Source organism: Mandrillus leucophaeus, unplaced genomic scaffold (genome assembly GCF_000951045.1).
Source record: "Mandrillus leucophaeus isolate KB7577 unplaced genomic scaffold, Mleu.le_1.0 Scaffold503, whole genome shotgun sequence".
In the NCBI taxonomy this organism is placed as follows: domain Eukaryota; kingdom Metazoa; phylum Chordata; class Mammalia; order Primates; family Cercopithecidae; genus Mandrillus; species Mandrillus leucophaeus.
The window spans coordinates 2,526,763-2,550,339 of NW_012105399.1; the positions used below are offsets into that span (position 1 = coordinate 2,526,763).

Sequence of the window (23,577 nt, forward strand, 5' to 3'; positions counted from 1 at the left end):
GCTCCCTCATATAGAGTATAATACAATTTGGGACTTTCCCAGGTAAAATTTTTCCTCTTCTGGCGTATTTACCTTTACTACATTTTTATAGTTTTTCACAGTGTTATAATCATTTGCCATCATATTCTTTACTCAGGAAGCACATATTTGTATGTCTCATATTAAGGACTCAGTTTTCTTGGAATTACATTTTCAAAGTCATTATTGGAAATGTAATATTTAGTAACCAAACTGTTTGCTTTCCTGTATAACTGAAATTATGACTCATTCAGTGGAGTGCTCAGAGCTTGCTCAATTTAAGAGAATTTTATCATGAAAACATAAATATCTTTAAAAAACATGGCATGTTTCTCCTTGCAACCCTCAAGCAGTTAGTTCAAATAGAGACCCTCTAGAAAACTGCACCTTGTGTTGACTGAGAGTTTTGCAACCATGTCAAAGTCCAGGTGTTAAAATTGCTATTGTTGAGCTGATAACTGAGTAGAAATTTGCCAGGAATTTAACAGGTAACAAGGAAAGTACCTGAAAAAGAGTGAGATCTGTTGAAGAGCAGTCATTACCACCATCACAATGGCTCCGAAAATTTGCTTTGTTTGGAAAAGGCGGGTTTGTGTGACTGCTAGGGAGATGTTTTATATTCATTGATCATTTGTTTGTTTAGGTGTTTAATGGACACATATTGTATATCAGATACTGTGTTTAGCACTTAGTGACAATAATTGTTCTAGTTCCTGTTCCTGTGAGACAGAATGTATGAAATCCTGGAGCAACAATTAAATAGGGAATCTTTTTCTCTTCCTGGTATTTGCTCTGTTTTATTACACAGGAAAATTCTGTAAAGGGTTTAGTCACTCCCTGATTTAACTCGTGACTCTTAGAGAACTCACAACAGAAATAATGGCCATCTGCATGATTAAATAAGTGGAATTTGACCCAAATGGTTCAGAAGTCTTAGGGACTATGAACAAAGCAAAAAGTTCCTTAACTTTTAGGGTTCAGAATGGATATATAGAAGTATTGTAAAAACATGTGGAGAAAATATTGAGGAGAAAAGTATTCAGTAATGGATAATTACAGCTTTGTGGGGCAGGAAGTAAATTGTACTACATTCCGTGAAAAATATTCCAAATTGTTCTAGATTGAGATTTAAAGACAATTTCTAAGAATAATAATTCGGTATATGTATATACTGTTCCATCTTTGTAAACGATGAGTGAGTGATGTCATGTGTTGGTTTTTCTTTCTTTATGATCATCAGACTGCTGTTCTTTTCATGGCAGTCTTCCCAGTTTAAGAACAAGTACCTAGAGGGACATGGACAACTTCTCGAATGCTGAAATTTCAAATCCCCAAATACAAGTTCAAATATCACCTTTGTTGGCATTCTGGTTTTCTGACTTAATGGCATATGAAAAGTTTGGTTTAGTAGGTAAGCTATTGTTTAATACTGAAGTCATATTTCCATTTGTTAAAAAGAAAATAGGATTTATAACATTATTAAAAGGGGTTCTGAGTCCTTAAAGCAGTGAGAAACACCTTATTCAGTTAAATTACTTAACAACAAAATAAGATATACTAAAACAGAAGTTAAGATTTTCCCTCCATATTAAGACGGGATAGCTTTAATTAATAAAAGTAAAGTCAAACAAACCCCACAAAATTAAAATCCATGTTTGATATTTAAGCTAAAATAATTATAGGCCGGTTTAAAGGAATGACCCCCATTTTCTTTATAATGGAGTTATTTATCTATGTTTATATTCTATAACAGATATGCCATTTTAGAAAATCAGAAGAGGCGTATGGAACTGATAACCTTAGTCTGGAGTGGCTTGGTTATTCTTTAAAACCAGGATATATCTTTTTTTTTCTTTACAAATACTTTGTGATTCAGAAAGAAAATCACAGAGAAAAAAAATTATATTTAAGGGATAGGGATGTTGTATGCCCAAGTTCTTTGGCACGCAAAAGGGCCGATGGCTGGGAGCTGCTGGAGAGAGGACAGAGCAAGGTAAGGAGGCCCTTGGTGGAATGGTGCTTGTCTTCAGACCCACATGGTTTCTAGGTGAGAACCTCGAGAAGAGGCATGCCTTGTCCAATTTAGTGTTTCCTGCCTTAGCTAAGTACTTCCCAGGCAGTATGAGCAAAACAGGTTGGTGGATAAATGATAAGAAGGACAGTAGCTGACATCATAGATGACATGGACCATTGGGTTCAATGAAGGAGCCTGTGTTTTGGAGCTATTCAGACACCTGTGTTGAACTCTAGCTCTGCTACCCCTTTCTTGAGTGACCTGCCATATGTTATTTTCTCTGCTGATATTATGACATCTCTATTTTAAGGTGGGATACTTACTGTTGGGATTTCAAGGAACTGGTACAAACTGGTCTTTCATTCCTGAGTTCCACACAGACCATGATAGTGATGGCAATTGGATCATCAGCTTTATTGCTGCAAAAGGAAGCTGGCAATGTGACTTAATTCTGTGGCCACATGGTCTTACTAATAGCCCTGCCCTAAGTCAATGGAAGTGTGAAGCATGAGAATGCAACTCCCCTCAACACCTACCCACAGGGCGTTAGGATGAAATGATTTCATTTATGGAGGTAATCAGTAAGTCTTCCTTTTCATCCCACTCTTCAAATCTGATTTTGAATATTCTGTAAATCAGTGGAAATAAGCATATTAACTAGGTTAGGCAGGGTTTACAGGGCCAATTTTTTTTTTAAGTCTTCTAGGGGCCTTTGTGGCAGCTCACGCCTATAATCCCAGTACTTTGGGAGGTCAAGGCCGGCAAATCACTTGAGGTTAGGAGTTTGAGACCAGCTTTGCCAACATGGTGAAACCCTGTCTCTACTAAAAATACAAAAAATCAGCCAGGTGTGGTGGCAAGTGCCTGTATTCCCAGCCCCTCGGGAAGCTGAGGCAGGAGAATTGCTTGAATCCAGGGGGTGGAAGTTGCAGTGAACCGAAATGCACCACTGCACTCTTGTCTGGGTGACAGACTGAGACTGCATCTCAAAAAAAAAAAGAAAAAAAAAAAAAAAAGGCCTTCTACGAGATGCCTGCCATGGCCTCATGGGTTGTTCTGTCGCCTAATCAATGATTCTTTGGAGCCATCTAGGGCTTTCTTAATGCTGGGTAGAGGGACTGTTTCCAGCAAATGTTTAGGAAACCTGCTTTGTGGAGATAATGGTTCCCTAGCAATAATACCAGCCTGAACTTTCCTGAGCTATATTTTTTGTAGTTTAATCTACTAGATTGGATTAGGCTCTGACTGAGTTCCTCACACAAGCATTAAGGACAAGAGATCTAGAGAGAGATTGCACCATCTAAAAGAAGCTGTCATATATCATATAAGAATGTCAGGATGAGTAGACTTATTTTAACTACTTGGAAAAGTTTATAAGATTCCCAAAACCTTTATACCTCCACACCTCTTTGTTATTTTTATTACCAACTGTATACTGTCCTATTATGGTTAGCCAGAAAGTTCTTAAAATGGAAAGGATTTATGTGCATGTTTTTAGTGACAATAAAGAAAAAAAGAAAAGCAGTGGAGTGAATATTTCTGCCAGGTCAGTGGGGGACCTAGGAGGGGAGAGTAGGCTGTAGCATCTTGTAGGCTGCATCTCAGAAGTCTGTGGAAAGAGCAAAAACAGAGTGTGGGAGACAGGGGCAGGAGCCCTGTCAATAATAAGTCAATAATAGAAATTATCCTAGGTTTTCTTAGTATGCCAGAGACAAATGAGTAGGTTTCCTGAATATAGCTAGATTGAAATTAATGCTTGTAAAAGTCAAGAAGTTTTTTAAAAAGTATTTCCTAATTTATTCCTAATTTAAAAATAAAACAATTTTTCTTAGCAAGTTATCCTGACATCACAGATATGTTAATTTGGATAAGATTCTTAGATGAAATGAATTGATTAACGTGAAAATTAATTCATGAATCTTAGATATCAACAAGTGAGTAGGATTTGGAAGTTGTTTGACAATATTTCGTATATATAGTATTCGTTTTTCCTAAATCATCTGACTGCCAGTATTTCATCTTGAGAGTGGCAATTTAAAAAGGAAAAAACATTTTTTCCCCTGGGCTTAGACTCCACTAAAACTTGTGGGTTGAACACTTTACCCAAATATAGACCTTTTAGTGATTAAGCTAATTTACTCTTCTCAAACTGTGACATCCTGTTTATAAGAAAGAAGACTTATAAAAAGTAATCTGAGCATGAACTAACTCTTCTAAAGTCAACATCTTGGTGAACTTATGTGTTAAATGAGTCACAAATATTTGGATGAAAATTTTTTCTGGTTTTGAAAGAGAAAGTACTTGGGAAAAAATGTCATTTTGGTTTCATTGAAATGGAAACATTTGAAAAAATGAAATTCACTGGTGAGCCTATCATGTAACAGGTTTACACACATATTTCTTAAGTCAGTTCTGTGAAGTTTTAGAGCTGTATCCTCCATGGGCCAACTCTTAACCATCATGAGATGCATTTATAATTATTCCCAGAAATGAGTTTTTAATGTTGCACAAAGTAAAATTTTTATAATATTTGAAAATAATATTATTCACTTTGTAGAATGTATTCGTAAAATTACTTTTGTCCCAAAAGAAAGCTGAACGATGCCTATTCAATTTATTTACCTGACAGAAAAATGCTGTCTTTTTATTGACCCTTTATTATTTGAAAATGTCATCATGAGCAACTTACAATTTAATTTCTCTACAGTAATGTTATACTCAGTATTTTATACTTGATTTTAATATATACTTGCAATTTATACTTGATTTTTAATATATACCTACAACTTATTAGCAAAATTTAATTTCTCTACAATAATGTTATATTCAGTATTTTATACTTGATCTTTGATATACTTGCAATTTACTGGCTGAATTTTTGTGAACTGAGCAAATCCACGCTCTTTTAAGCACCTCCAGTCTCTATGCTGTTGGTCCTAAAATCCTTATCTTCTGCCCTGTTCTATTAAGTGTTAGATTTGCATTTTAAGGATCTTTTTGGTTATTACCTCAAGCACTACAAACCTGTCAGTTCTCAGTTTTAATTACCTTTTTTAAAAAAGTCAATCTTTCTTCCCCCATTCAGTTACAATATCACCAAAGACCCACAGTGTGGGTCTTTGGTCATCAGAGAGCTCTTCCTCTCACTTATCACAAGTAACTGGCCATCAGTCCTTGATAATTCGGCCTGTAAAATGACTCTTCTTGCCATCTCTGCCCTAACTCAGACACAATAATTTCTTAGCTAATTCAGAACAAAAGCTTCTCATGGGGCTTCCCTGTCAATTCGTTCTTCTCTGCCACTGGATCTTTCTGTGGAGATAGTCAAATATGAATATATAGGACTTGTCTCCCTAGAGACTTTTACTTATTCTCCATTGAGTTAAGATGAAATCTTTACAATCTGATACAGCCTACTTTTTCTAGATTTCTGTCTTCTACTTATCTGCTCTTTGGTCAAATACATGTGGAGATTTATCCATGACTAAAAGTCATTTGACTATACTATATATTTTCCACACTGTGCTATTCCAAGTTTTGATCCTCATTACTTAAGACTCACTTTCCCATTCTTACTTTCCTTCTTCCAGAAGTAAAAATCATTTCTTCTATGCCCTCTCATAGTGCTTTTGTATTCTCTTTGCCATCATGCAATATACCCCATTAAGGTTAACTATCTATATGAGGATTTCTTGATCTAAATTATGAATTTTTCAAGAGAGGTATTTGATTTCTTATTTGTGAAAATAAAAACAGTTTCACTGTTGGGACTTAATAAATGCCCCCATATTAATGGGGTACTGAACAAAGGGTGTGTTGAAATGAACCCAGATTCTCATAGGTATAGGTATTGTTCCAAGTGGATGGAGAAGTTCTTCAAGGATTAGAGTAAAAAAAAAAAAAGAGCCTTGCCAATTTTTTTTTCTTGAGAGCTATGGTTTTATTTTATGACAGTCATGGGAATTTCTCAGAGAAGTCAGAGAGTGATGAATGGTAGTATTACCTTCAAATTTCTATTTGTTCTCATTCGAACCATCAAGTCATTGTCTCTGGCATTTGTTAGTGATTCATTGTACTGATGACTTTAAAATATGAACCATCGCTAGAGTTGTTCACTTGCTGTTCAGTTTGGCATTAAGTTGATTAGCTAGCATGTATTTATTGGCAATGAGGTAAATATGCTAAGTTAAATGCACACCAACAAAAGTATAATCACTATCTTCTATTTGTTAAAATAGAGGTGGAAAAAGAAACTTAGTACACATAGAATAATTAAGTACAAGACTGAGATGGATTATATAAATGTAAATGAAACATGAAGCAAGGAAAAACCATGATGATCTGAAGAAGCAATGAAAGGTTTCATTAAGAAAAACTTAACTTGTTCTTGAAAAATAGGTAAGAATTACTTGAATGAAAATCAGAAATTCAAAATGAAGAAAATAATATAAGTCCATTGACAAGAATACTAGATTTCTATGTTTTGCAAACCAAAATTTAGTTAGTAATTTTAGCAATACCTAGATTGTTTACTTTTAAGAATATGAAGTTATTTTGTTCTACTTTGTTTTGTCTCCAGGTGGATCTGATATTGAATATCTGGACTTCTATAAGCCTGTCGTGTGGTTTTGGATCCTTGTAGGGCTTGCTTACTTTGCTGCTGTCCTGAGCATGATTGGAGATTGGCTCCGAGTGATATCTAAAAAGACAAAAGAAGAGGTGAGAATTAAGAAGTGTGCAAAAACACTTCTATTTAGTTAATTCAATAAAAATTATTTTAAATTATGTTTACGTTTACATTTAAAATATTTAAACATTTTAAAATGTTAATATTTTCTGTTTGGCATGAATTTGCTATATGAGACTATGAGCAAATATATGAGTCGTATTATTCACTTAGAAAATGTTTCTATGCCAATTGCTGCCTCAGAACTGAGGGCAATCTCTAATGAAAAAGGATGTAACTAAAAACATTTTCTTTGTTATTTCTTTTTCTTTTGTTTTCTTTCTTGTGTTCTCAAGGGCACAAAATAAATTTTATTCTGTAAAGAAAAAATAATAGAAAATATTTGTATCAAGAAATCAGGAGCATGAAATAGTGAATGTTTTAAATAATGTGGAAGGTTTTTTACCTTTAACTTATTTTATTTTTCTTATGTCTATATAAATTTGTACATACACATGTATATATATTCCAAAGCTGTATGAATTATGGCCGTTTTCCCTGTGTATAGATTTTAACAATTTTAAAAGTTGTCAATTTACTTATCTTGTACAACTATACTTATAGAAGTGAACATTAGAATTTTGACCCATGAAATTTTGGAAAATTTGAAATTTGAATATTGATTTTGAAATTCTATCGTTTAGAAATTAAATTTTGATTTCATATTTACATATCCAGGATCACTATTAGTTTGAATGTGACGGGGTAATGTTTAATTATGAAATGTGTATTTCTTGCTTCTGAGTCTTAGTCAACTTTGCTAATTGTTTTAAAGAACAACAAATCTGTAAAACCTGTCCCTATAGTACCTATTGCCTTCCTTTAACTATCCATTCCTAGGCCACAGATATCAGTGTCAGACTCTTTGATGGCTACAAGCGTGAATTCTTTAAGCATATACCCAAAAGAAATAGAATCAGATAGAAACTGATGAAATTAACTTCCCTTTACAAATGTTTTCTTTGAAAATTATGATGTAATTTTTTTGTTTTGTTTTGTTTTGTTTTTGAGACGAAGTCTCTCTTTGTTGTCCAGGCTGGAGTGCAGTGATATGATCTAAGCTCACTGTAACATCTACCTCCCAGGTTCAAGTGATTCTCCCACCTAAGTGTCTGGGACTACAGGCTCGCACTACCATGTCTAGCTATTTTTTTTTTTTTTCTTTTGTATTTTTAGTAAAGACAGGGTTTCATCATGTTGGCCAGGCCGGTCTAGAACTCCTGACGTTCAAGTGATCTGCCTGCCTCTGCCTCCCAAAGTGCCAGGACTGCAGGCATGAACCACCATGCCAGGCCAAGTCATATAATTTTTTATTCATACACAAGGTGCCTATGTGAACTGGCAAGAATGTAAATTATCCATACTTTACTTCGAGGATACCGTATTTCCTAACTGTGAATTTACTTATTCAGTGTGCATTAGTCTATATCTTAGTTGCATCATCAAATCGAAATATTTTTATTATAAACAAGTCAGTAAGACAATATGCTTGACACTATAATTTAAATCGTATGAAAAGCCTTGCTTTGAACAGGACCTATTCAATGGATTTGCCTCCACCTTAGGCTCATTGTATGTGGTGCGCATGTGTGAGTGTGGTGTTTGTGGGGGCGGTAGGGGATGGGAGAGAGAGAGAAATATGATGGATGGTTATTCTTCATATGTACTTCATGTATATCTTGAGATGCTAAGGCAAAAAGTGGAAATTGTAGTTACGGAATGTTTTGGATAACATAGCTAAAAAGAGAACTACTCAAACATCAAGCAATAATTTGGCTTTCAAATGGATTTGAAAACACATGCACACAGGCATGTATTTCTTAAATAAAATAGACTTGAGCAGAACCTATTTCATACAGTCAGGTAGTTAGGAAAAGTATTGTTTTGCAATACACAAATACACATATATAATATTATAAATAAACCATGTATTACATACATACACACATACATACACACTTATATCTTAATGTTTTTGTGGTCCACAATCTAAAAGTTTGAAAGCCGCTAAGGCACAGATAGTACAGAGGGAAATTTTGTGTCTTTATTAATTGATGACATTGGTATAGAATATCTGCTTAAATGTTTAAAACTTGTATTATTAAAAAACAGTGCTTTTTGTGATAGGACTAGCTGGGTCAAAGAATTAGCACACTTTTCCAGAGTAATGAGTCTGCTCTAGCTGTTAAAACAAAATATGGCAGACTGGGTGGTATAACAACAGACTTTTTTTTTTCCTCACAATTCTGGAATCTAGAAGTCCAAGAAGGTGCTAGCAGGGTTGGTTTCTGGTGAGGCCTCTCTCCTAGGCTTGCAGGTGGTGCCTTTCCACTGTGTCCTCATATGGCCTTTTCTCCATGTGCATGCATGAGAGAGAGTGAGAGATCATGTGAGCATGTACACTCTGGTATATTTTTCACTTCTTAAAAGGACTCCAGTCCTATCGGATTAGGGCCCCACTTTCATGACCTCATCTAACCTTAATTACCTTCTTTAAAACCCTGTCTCCAAATGCAGTCACACTGGAGCTTAGGGCTTCAACATCTGACTTTTGGGGAGACACAAATCAGGCCATAACACCATCTTTTCAAATAAATACAAATTTCTACGTAACTGATTTATTCAAAATGAAAATCAAGACTGGGTGTGGTTGCTTAAGCTTGTAATCCCAGCACTTTGGGAGGCTGAGGCAGGCGGATCACCTGAGTCCAGTAGTTCAAGATCAGTCTGACCAACATGGTGAAACTTCATCTCTACTAACAATACAAAAATTAGCTGGGCATGGGAGTGGGTGCCTGTAGTCCCAGCTACTCAGAAGGGTGAGGCAGGGGAATCCTTTGAACCTGGGAGGCGAAGGTTTCAGTAAGCGGAGATGGCGCTACTGCACTCCAGCCTGGGTAACAGAGCCAGACTCCGTCTCAAACAAACAAACAAACAAACAAACAGACAAACAAACAAAAAACAGCATTGTGTGCCTGCTTATGAGTGATCTCATGACTCTCAACTGAAAGTATGAGATGTAGCACTGTGTTTTCCTGCTAAACATTGCAGGGCTTTTTTGTTTTGTTTTGTTTTTTGTTTTTTCTTACCACACATGTTTTGGCGTCTACCTAATATTCTGGGTAGCATGTGCTGTCTGGTGATTGCATCTGCCGAAAGCTCACCTGAGTCAAGGCTACGACCAAAGCTTTAAGTGAACCATCCAAAGACGCAGCTGCTCTGAACAGGGGAGCCGGTTGAAATGGAGCTTTCAATTGGAGTAGATATGTATATTTTCTGATTTATAATGTAATTTAAGGAACTGCAAAATGGGGTCACGAATTCAACAGAGAATATGAAGAAAGACAGGGAAAGGCCCCTTATAATTTTCAAAATATCATCATGGCCAAAGTTTTTATGAACAGAATACTGTTAAAATTTCTAAAGCAATGGAAAATGATTATTATATAATTTTAGTTTTGCAGTAACCCACTAAAGGTATAAATCAATAAAAGCCAACTAAATATAATCTAGTTGTCATCTCTGTGTAGATGAACCAATGCCAGGTGACTGCTCAATAGGTATTCCTTACTTTCCATGCCCAAGTCATTCCGGGCACCGTTAGTTTTAAAAACTCCCAAAGTGTTAAGAAACAACAAGGTTATTTCTAGTTTTCAGTTTTGATGAATAAAAACATTAAACATTTTTAGTAACTGGGAATCTTCCTCACTAAAAAATTTAACTAGTACAAAGTATAAAAAATACAAAATTAAATATAGCTTCAAATTTTCCAAGTGATAATACTTGGACACATGCTTTCCCTGAATGAAAAGATTTTGGCTAATAACCCCAGTCTTATATTATTTTTTCAAAAACAAATCTGCTTAAACCATATTGGTTTAAGTATGAAAATATAGATCTAGTCATATGTGCCCTTATTCCATTTCTGTTTTTTATGTTAAAACATATTGTTTCCAGCCAGGCGCTGTGGCTAACACCTGTAATCCCAGCACTTTGGGAGGCTGAGGTGGGCGGATCACCAGAGGTCAGGAGTTTGAGACCAGCCTGGCCAATATGGTGAAACCCTGTCTCTACTACAAATACAAAAATTAGCTGGGCATGGGGGTGGGTGCCTGTAATCCCAGCTACTCCGGCTGAGGCAGGAGAATCACCTGGACCCGGGAAGGCGGAGGTTCCAGTGAGCCGAGATCATGCCACTGCACTCCAGCCTGGGTGACAGAGCAAGACTCCATCTTCAAAAAAATAAAAATAAAATGAAAAATAAAATAAATTATGTTTCCAGTGAAGAATAGTTTTAATGAAATTATGTTTTGTTTTCCATCAACATGCTGAAATAAAACATGGTCTAGCTAATCCATCTGAAATATTTGAAGAGGAAATGATTTGTTGAAACATACTATATATTCAAAAGTGCCACATATAATTATAGTTGATCTGCATCAGGGAAAACAATAATGAGCGCAGTAATTTTCCAGTTTTCCACGGGAACATATGCATTTCTGTAAAAGCGTTTGTCTATTTTTTAAGCTCCAGTGGAGGGTAGGCACATGTTTAACAGAAAGAATTGGTAAGTCAACTTATCTTTTTCATGAAACTATGTACCATCTTCTGAGGAAATAATGTTTCCATTTATAGAATAAAGCTTCTTTAGATATTCTGGATAATACAATAATACTGCTACCTGAGGGAGGCATAATAGAAATAAGATGTGACCACGAAACTCAGAAGGTAAAATCTGTGCTTGCTTAGGAAGAAAGCATGGAGCAGGGCGTCGTTACTACACACAGGCATACCTCAGATTCCTACTGTTCACATTTCTTGAGCTTGAAAGGGTCTGTGATTTCTACATACTTCTTCTATCGATGCCCATGTGCCAGTGTTTGGGTGTTCCTGGGCACATACGAGATAAACACCACCGTGGCCCACACCATAGCATGCTAGTGTTGTCGGGCCAGGTGGCACCACAGCTGGCCACAGTGAATTGATAGCCAGGCAATGCTTCTCTACCAATATCATTTCCTTAGTCTCTGGAGATGCTTATGCAAATAGAGGCTCTCACTTTAGTAAGGTGGCCTTGTATTGTGTGAAAACTACACCCTTTGACTGGACAACGCTAGTGCCAAGAAGCCTTGAAAGACTGTCCCTGAATTTTTATTTCACCCCAATTTTGTGAAGGGGCCTGAGAATGTGAAAGAACATAGTTTTGTTTTGTTTTGTTTTGCTAATTACCTGGTGGCAGCATTTGGTCTCCTCTAAATTTCACTCTGGTTGGCAATGACTCTTTCAGGAAAGGAGCTGGTACTTGGAGGCTCTTTATCTTGGCCAGAGATGAGCAATTAAGAAACAGTTGCAGCCTGGGCCCCGGAAAGTTCGCAGTAGATCATTTTATCATTATTTCTTATGGGAGAAGTGCTTTCAATTTGAAAATGCCATTTGAATAGCTTAGACTTTATTCAGAAAACTTTACGGAGCCATGGAAGGATTTTAAGTAAGTGGAATGAATGATGTTGGCAACAGTGGGGAAGATGATTTAGTTGCAAACAAAGCTGGATTCAGGAAAATCAACTGGGAGAGTTACTGCAGGTATCCAGATACTATCAAATGAAGGGTCTAGGGTAGCAGTGGGATAGAGATGAAAGTTCAGATTTCAAAAATACTTGGGGGATAAAAGGAATAGAATTTGGTGACCCATTAACTGTGCACAATAAAGAGAAAAGGAGAATGACATCCATAATTCTAACTTTGGGTAGGATTACAGAATGCTGGAAAATGAGAGATTTTGCAAAAATTGGAACAATGAGATAGTTTTATGTTGGACATGTTATGATTGCAGACGTAACAGACATCCAGGTAGTTCAATTTTAGAAAATTGCATCTGCATGCCTGGAATGTAGGAGAAATTAAAGCTGGGAAGATAGTTTGAGGCCATCACTACCTGAGAGCTGTGAGTATAGATGAATTCACCTAATGAAGATTTGTAAAGTAAGTCAATAGTGGAGTTAAAAACAGAACGTGGAGTAATACCTTCACTTAAGGTGTGGGATGTGGAGACTATGGACTGTTTAGCAAACAATATAGTTAAATAAATTGATTTGGGGTTGAGTCTGTTGGAAAGGCAAAGACATCGAGGTTTTGAAGAGAGGAAGATGGTTACAGTGATGGATCATATTGGCTAAAGAAAACGGTGAAGAAAATCCAAGGAAAGGCTAACATAATAGCATAAAACAGATGAAAAAAGTAACTAGAATTCCCCATTAGGGAACTCTTGTAGAAAACCATGTAAATCTTGTTCCCTGGCATGGGTGCAACACAGTAGCTATATCTTAAGATAGTTCCGGCCACATAAAACACAATTTCAAAGGGCAACAGTCACAGTGTTTTTATGGAAATGGGAGCCCTTGGAACATGACTAACAGAAACCCTTGTGAATGGTGCCCTGGGGGAATTGAGCCATGGCATGGAGACCAGTTAGGAATTAGAATTATTTAATGTCGAGTTCCTAAATTATTAATTCATTCAAAAAGTGCTATTAAGTTCTTACTACATGATGAGTGCTGTATTGGGTGCTGGGAGTAACTCTTCATCTGTGGTAGTTTGAAGTCCATCTCTTTATTGGGAGAATTGCACAGGTGGTGTGTTTGCTTACTGGTCTTTCTAATGCTTGCTTTTACTTTTCTTCCTCCAGTGCTGGAAAAAGGAGCTTATTGGAGAACACTTGTTAACATAGCCTGCTTTTACTTTTTTCTTTTCTTTTTCTTCTTCCCACCCTCCATCACTCCCTTCCTTTTTTCTTTGATCTTCAGACTATATGTCAGACTTTGTAATTATTGCTTTGATTTCTGTGATATTGTAGGGCAGGGGGGCGGCAATACTGTTTGGTACAATTTTTCTGGCAGTGTTTCTTACTGTTATTGCTCTCTTACTGAGATATTCAAGTAGCTATAAATGACTACTTGAAATTGGACTGTGGGCATAGTATTCATTGACCATAAATCTTCTCAGGTTTATGTCTTACACATGTAACTCTTCATTGGCTAAAGGATAAGAACAATATAAAATAGAAACAGGAAGTGTCACGATGGGCTATTCACACTAAAGCATACATAAAGGGCCCATCTTCTCTTTCCCACGGGGAGAAGGGTGTCCTTCACTATGTGATGGGGAAAAGATGAGAGCAATCAGATTTTGAGGTTCATCTGCTGGTCAATGTTGGCTCTGCCTAATCATGCAAAGGAGAAAGTTCTTTCTCTCTCCAGTCACAGCCTGAGTTCAGCAAGTTATTGTCTATTTAGTAAATAGGCAATTGGAGAGGAGAATAAAACAAGGCAAGAATTAAATTATGCTTGAAGGCAACATGAACTGCCAGAAGCCCAGACATGTCTGATTTCTAAGTGAATTGTATGAGCAGTCATTTCTGCAGAACCGAGACCCCAAATTATGTCTCTATATAGCCTCAGTATTATGTTGCATGCTATGAACCTTTGTGGTTCTAACTTCAGGGAGGCCTTAATAAGTCAAAATGTATACTAAAAATGAAATAGGATTTGAGGACGTTCAGAAATGGAAACACTTCTCTTCTAGAACACATTTTAAGTTATTTCCCTTTTAATACTAAATGAGATAATCATGTATAATGCACAGCTGTCAAATAATAATGGCTAATAAGGAAGCAGAAACACACAGAAGTACGGTGACTTGGGAAAGGTTGTACAGCTGGTAAAGCGGAAGAATCAATAATGAACTCAGATAGCTTGACTCCATGGCCCAGCCTTTTTGTGTTGTAGCTATGCTGCTTCCCAATTGCTCACAATGTTTCTTATCTGTTGTTGTTATTGTTTATTTCTGCCTCTGCCTTCTCATCTCACTTCTTCCCGTCCTTCCCCATTCTTCTCTTCCCTCCTTCCCTTTCCTCTTCCTGTCTCCTCCCTCCTCCTTCTTTCCTCTTTTCGCCTTATGTGGGTAATACTGACTCATCAGGAACATGTGCCCAAGGCTTACCCATCTGTTACTGTGTAACTACAGAGAAGAGCTTTGTGTATTTAATTTGGTTACTAATTATTTATGGTATAGATCAGTGAAATCTTGAAACCTAAAATTTTTACATTCTTTCAAGTGAAAAGAAGTGATTTGTATGATTTCTGAAAAGTGAGTGGGTTTTGAGGCCAACAAAACTGAGATTTAATTCTATCTCAACTATTTACTAGCTCTGCAAACATCACCAAAATGTCTAATCTCTTTTGAATCCGTATTTCTTTTCTGATAAAATTAAGGTATGGTATCTCCTTTATGAGTTTGCTGTGAAGATGTGGTGAGGAGTGTATGTGATGTGGCTGAATTCTTACTGAATGTTTGTTTCTTTCCACATGGGTTTCTGAATAAATTAATATCAAATTATCTCAAATCAAATAATTTTATAAAGTTCTAAGACTATATATATATATCATCATATATTGCTCTATGTAGAGCATAAAATATCATGAGTGCTTATAGATCTAAACATTTTACCTGGTTGAAATAATAAGTAAACACAAAAGAAACGATAAACAAACAAACAAAAACTATTGAAGGTGTCTATATTGCTAGAATTTAATCACAAAACCAGAGTCCAAAATAGCCTAGTGAAAAAATGAATATAGAAATTTCAAATATGTTGAATATTCTATGGACTTTAAAAGACTAGTTTCTACATTAAATGTTCCTAAAATCTACCCAGATCCTCATTTTTTTTTTTTTCTTGAATTAGACCCACAAATTTTCTAGTGTCTTACTGTCTCAATTGAGGTAGAACCTGTCTGGATTCTTCCTTTTATTAAACCAAGAGGCAGTAGCTCAATTGTTTTCTTAAAAAATAAAAATGTGCAGGAAGATTACTTTTGTTTTCTTCCTTTTTTTTTTTTTTTAAATTTTAGATTGAATTCTCAGTACAAATGGTGACTTTTTTTTTCTCTTTGATTATGTATTTCACAGAATGTCATCTGGTAATGGAAGTTCAGAATAATTTTTTTCTATTCCTTTGTAAATAATAGGAAAATAAGTTAATAGTTTCTGCCTCAAAGCTCCTTATAAGTAATTTCATTTTCTTTAGCTAGAGAGCACATTATGAGGATTTAGTGCATCAATATACAATATTATTTTTCTTTTTTGACTATTTTGAGACTGTTATCTGTTTTGAGAAATTGTGTTAGGAAAAGTGGCCACCATGAACTTGGCTTTCAAAATTGTTTTTGGACTTTCTTCAGCAAACCAAAGTATTCCCCTTGCCTGTATTCAGAGCTAAAAAAATCACATTTTACAAAAAATCAAACTATGTTTGCTGAGAACAGAAGAAAATGTGTTTTCAAACACGGATCAAAATGAACTTGGTTTTAGCTCCTCTTTAAGATGGCTTTTTCTAAATGAATATTAGCTTGTGATTGGTTGGGACCAAGAGTGGGGGGCATTTTGAATAATCAAATCAGGGATTATTTAATCATCTTTTGCAACAAAGTATGATGATTTGTTTAGCGTTCAGTGGATGACACCCTAATTGTAGTAAGAGAATTTAGCTCTTCCTGCCTCAAACTTGATTTGAACCAAAATAATGGCTTCTAATAAAGGATGCACGTGCATGTGTGTACACGCACATGTGTGCCCATGTGTGCAGGTGCACACACATAAAATCTCTTATTTCAAAACAAGATATAATGTCTATTCTTTCTCCAGCAAAAGTGCTAGTCATCAGTATTGATCATGAAATACTTTCATTTGACTCTTTCCAGATACATATTAGGATTATACTTCCTCTTCTTTTCTTTCCTTTTTTTTTTTTTTTTTTTTTTGAGACGGAGCCTTGCCTTGTCACCCAGCTTAGAGTGCAGTGCCATGATCTCGGCTCACTGCAAGCTCTGCCTCCTGGGTTCACGCCACTCTCCTACCTTAGCCTTGTGAGTAGCTGGGACTACAGGTGCCCACCACCACTCCCGGCTAATTATTTTGAATTTTTAGTAGAGACAGGGTTTTACCATGTTAGCCAGGATGGTCTCGATCTCCTGACCTCGTGATCCACCCATCTCAGCCTCCCAAAGTGCTGGGATTACAGACATGAGCCACTGTGCCCGGCCCTACTTCCTCTTCCTTTTTGTGTTTGGTGCCATATAAACAGATCTGGCCAAGGATTTGTGGGCAGAATTCATGTGAGTGAATGGGAGAAAATTTTTTATTTTATTTTATGTATTTATTTATTTATTTATTTATTTATTTATTTATTTATTTATTTTTGAGACAGAGCTGGAGTGCAGTGACGCAGTCTTAGCTCACTGCAACCTCTACCTCCCAGGTTCAAGTGATTCTTCTGCCTCAGCCTCCTGAGTAGCTGGGACTACAGGCACACACCACCACGCCCGGCTAATTTTTGTATTTTTAGTAGAGATAGGGTTTCACCATATTGGCCAGACCGGTCTCGAACTCCTGACCTCGTGATTCATCTGCCTCGGCCTCCCAAAGAAGTGCTGGGATTCGCCTGGCCGGGAAGAAGGTTTAATTGCATCTGTGAGTGCCTCAAGATCCTCTTGCCCTCTAGCACAATTACCATAGGAGATCATGGATGCCATGTCAGCCTGGGTCCCTGAGTAACTACACTGAGCAGAGCCCTTTGATGATTTGTGGATATTTAACCAGAACAAGAAATTAACCTTTGTTGCTTTAAGCCACTAAGATGAAGGGATTATTCGTTCTATATTATAACCTTTGCTATCCTGATTAATTTGATAACACACCATAATCATTGTTTCTCTAATTCAAGGACAGAATTACAATGATAATATTATTATTTTAATAATACTATTGTTTAAGGAAAAAGTTAAAATAATAATTTTGGAGATTTAGACTTTTTATGCCATGTTTATATTTGGTAAGTTTTACATTAGCTTCCAAATCTCTGACAGACTTAGGTGTATTATCTACATTATCTTACTTAAGATTCACTAGTAGTTTTAGTAAAACTGAAGCATCAAGGTAAGAGTCCAAGTAAAATAGAGCAACCTGCCTTTTAACTCTTTATGTGCTGTAAATTCCAGAGACCAGGTCCTATAAAAAGGCAGTTTCTACTCTCAGCCTTCCTGTTATCCCTGATTCTGATTCTGTATACACATACAAGATTGAGTCCAGTGATGCTGAATCTGTTTTGTATGTAAATTTCCATAAAAAGAAATATTGAACTGAATGTGTTTTCATAAAATCAATGCATAATATCAAAGCATTCAGACATGGAAGAGTAGAATACTCTTTTATAATATTATTTTTGAAATTTATTAAGTTGAACTGTGTGAAATTATTGACATTCAGCTGTTTTTGACCTTAAAAATCACAGTTCACTTGATTCAATGTAATATTCTAAGGAAATATATTTGAAAATCATATTTACAAGTACTATAAAATCTATTCACTAGATTATAACCTTTACATTAGGCAAAATCGTATTTGGCCACACATCTATGCTATATTTTCTTTATTCATTAGTTAACAAAAACTTTTCAAATTCCTATTCTGATTACATACAGACTATGGAATAATTATTGCATCTCAACTCAACAGACCAGTGTGTTACACTTGCATGTTATACAAATCTCTACCTTTTAGATCTGTCATGTGTCCCTCTAAGACTATCACTCCAGTTTTCCCTCTTCTTTGTTCACATGGGCACATCATAACTGCTTCTCCTGCTGCTGAAGCTCTCTCTGGGGCCATGACACTGTAATAATGAATACTGATTCCTCACTTCATTCCCTATAACACAGTTCATGTAAGACTGAAACCGATTATAACTTTATAGAAGTCCTACAGATAATTTAAGGGAATTACAGAGCAGAAAATAAAAACTTCGTGCTTGTTGATCAGACAGGGCTGTTTCTAGAATCTCTTGGCTATCTTCTTAAAGAATCGCCTCTTGGCCATTTCACTTCTCAGTCTTTATAGGGCTCTGCTTACCACTCCAGGCAAATTCGTTTTATTGGATATCCCCTCCCCTGCGGTACAGAGGCCACACTAGCAGAAGACCAGTTGACACAATGATAATGTATGTGCAAATATACTCTCCCCCAGATGGAGATAGCTTTTTAAATCAGGGATCCCCAACCCCTGGGCTGAAGACCAGTACTGGTCCATGGTCTGTTAGGGACCAGGCCGCACAGCAGGAGGTGGATGGTGGGTGAGTGAGCATTACTGCCTGAGCTCTGCCTCCTGTCAGATCAGTGGCAGCATTAGATTCTCAGAGGAGCGGGAACCCTATTGTGAACTGTGCATGTGAGAGACCTACGCTGCACACTCCATATGAGAATCTAATGCCTGCTGTTCTGAGATGGAAGTGTTTCATCCTGAAGCCATTCCCCCAACTCTGCTGGTGGAAAAATTGTCCTCTGTGAAACCGGCCCCCGGTGCCAAAAAGACTGGGGACTGCTGTTTTAAATGATTGACTGTGACACTGACTGTCTTAGTGTGAAGCACATGCATTTGAATTGTTTCCTCATGTAAGGTTGTTCCCAAGAATGATGGACAGGTACTTGACTTCCATGTCTGTGAGTAAACAAGCAAATAAATAAACAAATATGCTCAGCAAAGTAGTCACTTTCATAATGAAGGAGGTTTTACTACACTGATAAATTCTAGCTCCCATTCAACATATCAAGTTACTTTGGATTCCTAAAATGTCTGGTTTTTCACCTTTAGTTAAACAGCAACAGAAGCATATGGAAAAAAAAGTTAAATAACACTGATCATTAGAGAAATGCAAATCAGAAGCACAATTAGATACTATTTCATACCATCAGAATGGCTATTATTGAAAAGTCAAAAAACAACAGATGCTGGTGAAGTCGTGGAGAAAAAGGAACACTTATACACTGTTGGTTGGATTGTAAATTCATTTAATCATCGTGGAAAGCAGTGTGGAAATTCCTCAAAGAGCTAAAAGCAGAACTACCATTTGACCCAGCAATCCCATTACTGGGGGTATATACCTAGAGGAATATAAATCATTCTATTATAAAAACACATGCATGTGAATATTCATTGCAACACTATTCACAATAGTAAAGACATGGAATTAATGTAACTCCCATCAATGACAGAATGGATAAAGAAAATGTGGTACATATACACCATAGAATACTACACAGCCATAAAAAAAATAAGATTATGTCTTTTGTGAGAACATGGATGGAGCTGGAGGATATTATCCTTAGCAAACTAACGCAGGAAAAGAAATCCAAATACTGCATGTTTTCACTTATAAGTGGGAGCTAAATGATAAGAACTTAACACAAAGAAGGAAACAACAGACACTGGGGCCTACTTGAAGGTGGGAGAAGGAAGAGGAACAGAAAGATAATTATTGGGTACTGGGCTTAATACCTTGGTGATGAAATACTCTGTACAACAAACCCCCATGCCACGTGTTTACTTATGTAACAAATCTTCACATGCATCCCCCATCCTAAAATAAAAGTTTAAAAACAAAACAAAAACAACAAAAATGCTTCTCACATCTTGCAGCTGTTTGTTCATAACCACTCTAGTTTTGCTATTTTCATAAGCTCCCGACATCAGCAAGCACTTCAGTATCTTCTGAGAAAAATGCTATGTATGAAATATTGCCCTAAAGCTAGGTAGAAAATAAATTTTATTGGGAAATCTTACTATATAAAGAAATCCATTTTCAGAATTGGAGACTGTGAGTATAAATATGATGATTTTTTTCAAAGAATTTCTCACAAATGTCAAAGTTTGTAATATGTCAGTGGCCCCTTCAATTTCCCTTTGCCTATTCTTTTGTTTTATTTTGTTTCGTTTTGAGATGGAGTCTCGCTCTGTGGCTCAGGCTGGAGTGCAGTGGCACGATCATGGCTCACTGCAACCTCCGCCTCCTGGGTTCAAGCAAATCTCCTGTCTCGGCCTGCACAGTAGCTGGGATTACAGGCACCTGCCACCACGCCCAGCTAATTTTTGTATTTTAGTAGAGATGGAGTTTCACCATGTTGTCCGGACTGGTCTCAAATTCCTGACCTCAAGTGATCCACTTGCCTTGGACTCCCAAAGTGCTGGGACTACAGGTGTGAGCCACTGTGCCCAGCCCTGTTGCCTATTCTTGAGAAACTATTTCTTTTAGTGAGGGCATTTTTTATGATACATAGTTTTTTAAATATATATATATATAAAGTATACACACACAGTATACACTGTCTCTTATACACATCTAGATGTGTATAAGAGACAGGAGATGCATAGCACTAATGATTTCATTCCATGAGTACTCAATGACTTGTTTGTTCATAGACATGTTTTGATTGTCCATGATATGTCAGGCATTTTACTAGGTATTGGGAATACAGTTTTATGTATATAAAACTTTATATATATATACACACACACACCATAGATATATACACACACCATATATATACACACATACCATATATATACACATCATATATATATACGCATCATATATATACACATCATTCATATATATATATATATATATAGTGGCATTTCCCTCAAGGAGAAATTTATAGGTACAAAGGAGTATATAAGCATCTACTAACAATCACTACAGGGTAGATACTGTAATAGAGATATACAGAATATGCTTTACATGCAATGGTGCACAAAAATGGGAATTACTAAATTTAACTGAGTGAACTGGGGAAAATTGCATAAAGAGGGTACTACCCCGACTTATCTTGTTCTTTCCTGTTTTGCGTTTCATCTATCAAATCATCCTACAACAGTGATCTGAAAATGTATCCAGAATCCAATCACTTGTCACTTGTTTCTTCATTTTTTCCTGTGCCACCATGAGCTCACACTATATTATTGCAGGGACCTCCTAGCTTTCACCTTTGCTTTATGTAAAGTCTGTTTTCAACAAAGACGCCAGAATAATCCTTTGAAACATGAGTCGTATCATGTTATTTCTCTGGTTGGAAGTTTTTGATGGCTTCCCTTTTTCCTCAGAGTAAAAGCGAATGTCTGTAAAGCAGCATAAAAGGTTTTAGATGATCCAGCCCCCTTTCCTCCAGCCTCTTCTCTTCCTCTTCTCTTTCCGGGTGCTCACTCTGTTCCAGCCTCGCTAGTCCCTTGCGATTCCCCCAGCACACCAGAAACACTCTTGTCCTGCTGCCTTTGCACTGACTATTCCCTCTGTTAGCAGTGCTCTTTTCCCAGGTATGGCTGGCTCGCCTCCCTGGCTCACCTCCCAACATCGTCAAGTCTTTTCATCAAATACCATTTGTCAATGGGGCCCACTTTGGCCATTCTATTTAAGATTGACACTCCTTTTCCCCAAGCACCCTTGGTTCTCCCTTCCCTGTTCTGCATTTTCATCATATTCACCAACGTCTGACATTCTAGACAACATACTCACTTATCACGTGCCATTGTCTACTGGCTGTCTCTCTTCCTAGAAGGTATTTCTTAGAAGACAAGGAATTGTTGCTGTTTCGCTTTATCAAAATCAAGTGAAATGGTGCTTAGCATATAATAGGCACTCAATAAATGCTTATTGAATTGAATGGATGAATGGGTGTAGAGAGAAAATGATTCAACTTAGAAGCCATAGAATTCAGAAAAAAAATGGATAAATCTTTAATAATGTAGAGATTTTGTTTTTCATGCTTATTTCCAATATTAGTATATCTATATCTCACTGATAAAAGTTGAACGGCTAAATTTTCATCTCTGTCAAACTAGAGATAAGATTTTAATTTTGTTCATTTTTAAAAATGTTTTCAGTAGAACCAAAGTATACTAATTTTGGTGGTTTATATTCATTCTATTATTGCTTACAGATATAAAATCAATGACAATTAATATTCAAGGAAAGATTAATTTTATATTTAAATAGCTTGACAAATAAGCTACTTAAAATTTTCAAGAGGCTAAAATGATTAATGTTTTAATAAAGAAAATCTTGAGTAATTACCTTAAGAGGTGGAACAAAGTTTGATGTATCCAACAAGAAGCTAGTTCAAAACTTAGTCTATAGCTGCAGCAAAATGTCAGGAATATTTCATTTTTATTCCTGATGTGATGGTTTTATGGCTGGAAGTTTTTTTGCATTTTTAATTCTTTTGTTGTTTTACTTTTAAATAATTGGTCCTTAGAATTTCCTGTCTTCTAGCTAAAGAGTACCTACTTCCTACATGTGAAAAGCCCCTTATAACAGTTGATTCTATTTTAAGTATTAGTAGCATTTTCAAGAAGGTTTTTTAATATTTTTAAATTTTCTAAACTGTGTAAAATGACAAATTTGCTGATTTGAAGGGCATGTATTTGATTTGAAAGGTGAAATCTATGGCTGAGTAAAGAAAAATGCAGGCAGGAAGGGCTACTTTTATCTAGAGAACAATAAGCATAGTAATAGTATTGGATAAAGTGAAAGGATGCTTAAAGAAAATGTATTCTTAACATGAAATTAATTCACTGTGGTTCTCTAAATGACGAATTGGTATGTTTTTCCAACCTCTCCTATGAGAAAATATAGTTACCTTTGATGGATAATGCTAAATAATCTACTGCTTCTATTTTTAACTTAAAAACTTTTGCTCGGAAATGCTGGCTTCACAATGAGTGTTGATTCCAAATAATACAAGTTTTCTTCTTCCAGTGGAACTTAGCAGGAATGTTCTTTATTAGAGATGATGTGTCTGAGATTCCCTTTGATCCACTTAGGAATTCTGAATGAGCAGCTCCAGGAAAGTATTAGTTCTACCTCTCTCTCCCTTTGACAGGGTTACATACTAAAAGATCTTTGGAGTACTGATGCTATTTTTGGCACATGAATGCT

The 23,577-nt window shown here is 36.2% G+C and overlaps 1 protein-coding gene across 3 annotated transcripts in view; it reads left to right on the forward strand.

Annotated features, from left to right (window-relative positions):
• The window catches only part of KCNK2 (potassium channel, two pore domain subfamily K, member 2), a 251,915-nt gene that overhangs the window by 198,935 nt on the left and 29,403 nt on the right, over nucleotides 1-23,577 (forward strand). For all 3 annotated transcript variants that reach the window (XM_011996163.1, XM_011996162.1, XM_011996164.1), the window contains exon 6: nucleotides 6,612-6,751. In XM_011996163.1, coding sequence (XP_011851553.1) covers nucleotides 6,612-6,751 — 140 coding nt within the window. The remainder of the gene's footprint in view (nucleotides 1-6,611; nucleotides 6,752-23,577) is intronic.